Genomic DNA, 4164 nt, shown 5'->3' with positions numbered 1-4164 from the left:
CGAACTTTATATTTGCCGTCACTTTTGATTTTAAACAGGCCATGACACTTCACTCCACACATCATTTTTGCGTAACACATTGAGTTCCTCTTCTATTGCTGCTTCCCATTTGAGTGCGTTTGTGCCAGAAATTGCCTCTTCCAATGACAATGGTGCTTCTAGTGCTGTAAAAAAACTGGTTTCATAGTCGTTCATCCAAGCAGGTTTCTTTAACATCCTTCCTCTTCTTCCTACAATAGGGTCACTAGTTTCTGGAGTATCTTCTTCCTCTGAGAAGGAATCATCAGAACTTTCTTCCTCTGTAGAATTATATCCTTCTTTTACAGTTTGATCCTCATGTTGAGTATTTTGTGAAATATACGTTTCTTCATTTTCTTGAATTGTTTCTATATTTATTGGTTGTTCTTCAGTATCTAAATCCAATACAATGACCTTTTCACTGTCTTTTTCATTTGTTTTCTCATTTTCTGGTACGAAGATCAAGTCTCTATGAATCTCAATTTTATTAATATCAGGAAAGTAGACTCTATAGCATTTGACCTCTTCACCATAGCCTACCGGTATTCCTTTCTTACTCTTTGGATCCAATTTCAGTCTTTTTTCTTTGGGAATATGTGTAGCAACTTGAGTCCCAAATTTACTTTCAGTAATGAAATATCAAAATCTTTTCCATACCATAATTGATAAGGAGTTTTATTAGTGCTTCTTCCTAGTCCTATTCTGTTCATTACAAATGCAGCAGTGTTGGTTGCCTCAGCCCAAAATTTCTTTTCCAAGTTATTACAATGAAGCATAGTGCGAGCTGCCTCGACTAAAGTTCTATTTTCCCTATCTGCGCGACCATTTTGTTGTGGGGTATAGACACAAGATTTTTCGTGCCTGACTCCATTTCTCCTCAAAATATCATCCAACTCTCTGTTGGCGAATTCCAGACCATTGTCTGTTCTCAAAGTTTTTACTTTAAAGCCAGTGTAGTGTAGAGGAATCGGTTTCAAATATACCCGACACTACGGAGAGTGATAGTGATTTGGATAATGATAGTAAGAGAAAAACATTTTGTTTTTACATGGATCATTTTATAATTGATATTTCAATTTTGTCGTAGACCCATTTGAATTCAAAAATACTATTTTGATCCCTGAAATAGCGCATCAACTAATTCTAAAAGGACCTTGCCAACCTGGGTTATCAGATGACTTTCAAGACTTTCCAGTTCCCAATTACAGAAAATTTTACGTTTCTTGATACAAACTAAAAAAACCGACTTTTGGACAGTGCAGCGTACGTGAATAGTTAGTTTACTCTCCAAGAGGTAATAAAATGTTTTGTTTTGTATGCTGGCTTTTTGATAGTGTGCATTGTTTATTATTGAAATATTTCTTTTAATAGAGTTTTGTGATATTATTTCTTTTCTTAATGGGAAATACAGTAATATTTCAAATACCTGTGCCTTTTCACTGAATCTTGGCGCCTTGTTATGGCGCCTACTGAATTATCTTTGTCTATTTTTCAGACTGAGGAAGGTATCTTCAACAATTGACAATTTTTCTTGTTTTAACCTTCATGATTGGTTCACTTAGTTTTCTAGTCACTACTTGTTGTATCTACAAATACTGTATTTTAACAATTTCTTCATTAGCTACTATCAATATGAGTAAAATTGAAAAGATTTGAGTTCTCTTGTTTTGCGCCTACGGAGTACTACACTTCAATGGGGAATGTTCCTCCTGACGAAAATTAAGTAGTTTTCATAAAAGAGCTCTAAAACAACGCATTTTAAAATTATCATTTCAACTTTTTTCTTTAAAAAATTATTTAAATACCTACTTAAAAAAAAATTAAATAATGCATTCAACATTTAAAGGGATTCGTTTCTATTTCACCATTTGACATCGGTTATAGCTAATAAAGGACAATGAATCTGTTACCTGTATGAGACAAACAAAGATGACATATTTCAGAGATGTGCTGTTCTGTTTACTTATGATCCGAGTTCCGAGACATTCTGTGACATATGACATTTTGTGCACCTAACCTATCTTCCTCTATATAAATAAAAAACAAAACAACTGTAGTTTATGTTGCTTGTGGAGGTAGTTTGAACTATAATTTATATTTTGCCTTAATTATTTAAAATAGAATATCTAGATAACCTGAACTCCGATCTAACATTCTAGGCGCTGTTGCCAATATGTAAATTATAAACAAATCCCTTTAAAAATTAAAACCCAACATTTGAAACATTAATTTGAATACTTTCTGAAGTGAATTTGAAAAACTCATGAATTAAACTCAACTTTATTTTGTTCAAACTTGCATTTGCTGTAATAACCCAAATTGAGGAACATTCCCCATTTTGTTGAGTGTTATTGTGTATCATCTATAAATCCAGCTTTAGAACAGGTACATGGATATAAGAACATAGGCTTTCACGGCCGGAGTCAGGACTAAAGAGAACAAAATCCAGGCTGGTAGGCTATGGTCATATGAAATCTGAAGAACCAAACGATTCGTCTGCTACTGCACCAGACATCATCAATGACCTACAGTCTTTGCTGAGATTTCAAGATTTAATATTTGTCCTCGCAGTCAATGTATATACCACTGATGCTTTCTGAGGTAGCGGACGAAAACTTTGGTACTTTGGATTCTATTTGACCGCATCCTACCAGTCAGGATTTTGTTCTCTATAGGAGCATGAATGTTCCTAGTGAAAATCAAAGAATAAAATCTTATGACTACATTCATTCTGTAGAATCTTCATCTAATAATAAGCCTAATCTGAATAAATTAACACTATGTATGGTATGCAACCCCAAAATCTTCGGATTTTCTCTGATAGTATCATATAAAAGTCTCACAGTCAAAGTATTGTTGAATGCAGTTCTTTTAGCACAAGAATATGAGAACGCAACTTGTTGTTCCATGTTTTCCAGTGATACTTTGCATTTTGGTCTGAAAGTATCATCTCCGTTGGCAACTTCTACTTTTGACTCTTGAGTATCATCGATAATATTGTTGAAATTTCTGGTGAAAGGATCAGGTACGGGCAAATTAAAACCGTACTGAAATTTTCTATCACGCACTTTGTATCCTTTCTTTCTGCTGATCATAGCTGTAATTAAATTCTTCACAAACACCTGACATGCATGGACCATCAGTTCTGTTACACTCTCTTCAGCTCCTTCCATTCCGTTCTCCCAAGCAGCAATAGCTACTCGGCATGCAATGAATCCACTGTCTGGGATAAACAGCTCAGCTGCAGCACTCCTATTTTCAAAGTCAGGTCTAGGAGTCATCGTTGGACTTGAAGGCTGCACATAATCAGCATAGTCAGCACATTCAAAAATACCTCTATCAGTGTTGCTTCGTGGAGCTTTTGGACGGCTGTTCGAACTGATTTTTGTAAGTATCGCTAAAAGAAAATGATTGTGACAGCGTATTTGATCCTCACTAGTTAATAACTTCCTAACACCCTTGTCGAATTCTTCTTTTGTCACGGTGGCAGTGAAGAGAAACCATTGGCGGAGTAGACTGAAATATTCCTTTTTAAGATCTTCATTCAGACAGGCTTCCAAGTCTTTTCTGGCTTCATTGAGATCTGAAAATCTAGAATAAGTCTGAACAATCCAAGAACATATGCTAATGACAATACCCATTTTCAAAGTTATTGGGAAAAGGTAAGAATATCACTTCATCTCACTTGTTCCTGCAGAACTATATCCTCACTATCCTCAATCAAAATAAGTATAATATAGTATAAATATCTATGAAAAATAGTTTTAAGTTTTCCAAAATTCTCTTTCAATTGAGATTTGAATTTAAGTAAACAAGAGTTTCTTCTTTCGATGGCCTCGGCGTTCACGGCTTTAGGTCAGTGATGAGACCAATTTGTTCAATAGGTCATATGCATGTAATATAAAATAGTTCATTTTAATTTTTTGCTCAATCTATTTTGATACCAGATCAATGTAAATGGGTTCACATGACTATATATTTTATAAATTTCAAATAGTTCATGATTGAAAACGTTACGAGACAGATTCAAATTAGGTAAAACGCAACGGGATTGGTAGTATCTTAGGATGACGTCAAAGTCCATGTCAACATTTATTTACATGCTGTTATAAACTATTCTATTATTGTTTGTCCGTCTAATTAGAG

General features: G+C 34.5%; 1 protein-coding gene across 1 annotated transcript; it reads right to left on the bottom strand.

The window, feature by feature from the left end:
* Positions 1 to 463: 463 nt before the first annotated feature.
* LOC111506534 (transcriptional adapter 1) lies at positions 464 to 3868 on the bottom strand. The gene is made up of 2 exons (XM_023161643.2): positions 3656 to 3868; positions 464 to 3601 (listed from the first exon to the last, which is right to left on the bottom strand). The coding sequence occupies exons 1-2, from the start codon at positions 3657 to 3659 to the stop codon at positions 2745 to 2747; spliced, it is 861 nt and encodes a 286-aa protein (XP_023017411.1). The 5' UTR covers positions 3660 to 3868; the 3' UTR covers positions 464 to 2744.
* Positions 3869 to 4164: the final 296 nt, after the last annotated feature.

This window comes from Leptinotarsa decemlineata, unplaced genomic scaffold, assembly GCF_025532065.1.
Source record: "Leptinotarsa decemlineata unplaced genomic scaffold, Ldec_3_MD MMD2_tig00000026_RagTag_RagTag, whole genome shotgun sequence".
NCBI lineage: Eukaryota > Metazoa > Arthropoda > Insecta > Coleoptera > Chrysomelidae > Leptinotarsa > Leptinotarsa decemlineata.
The sequence above is the reverse complement of the archived record's forward strand: the minus strand, read 5'-3'. Positions and strand labels throughout refer to the sequence as shown.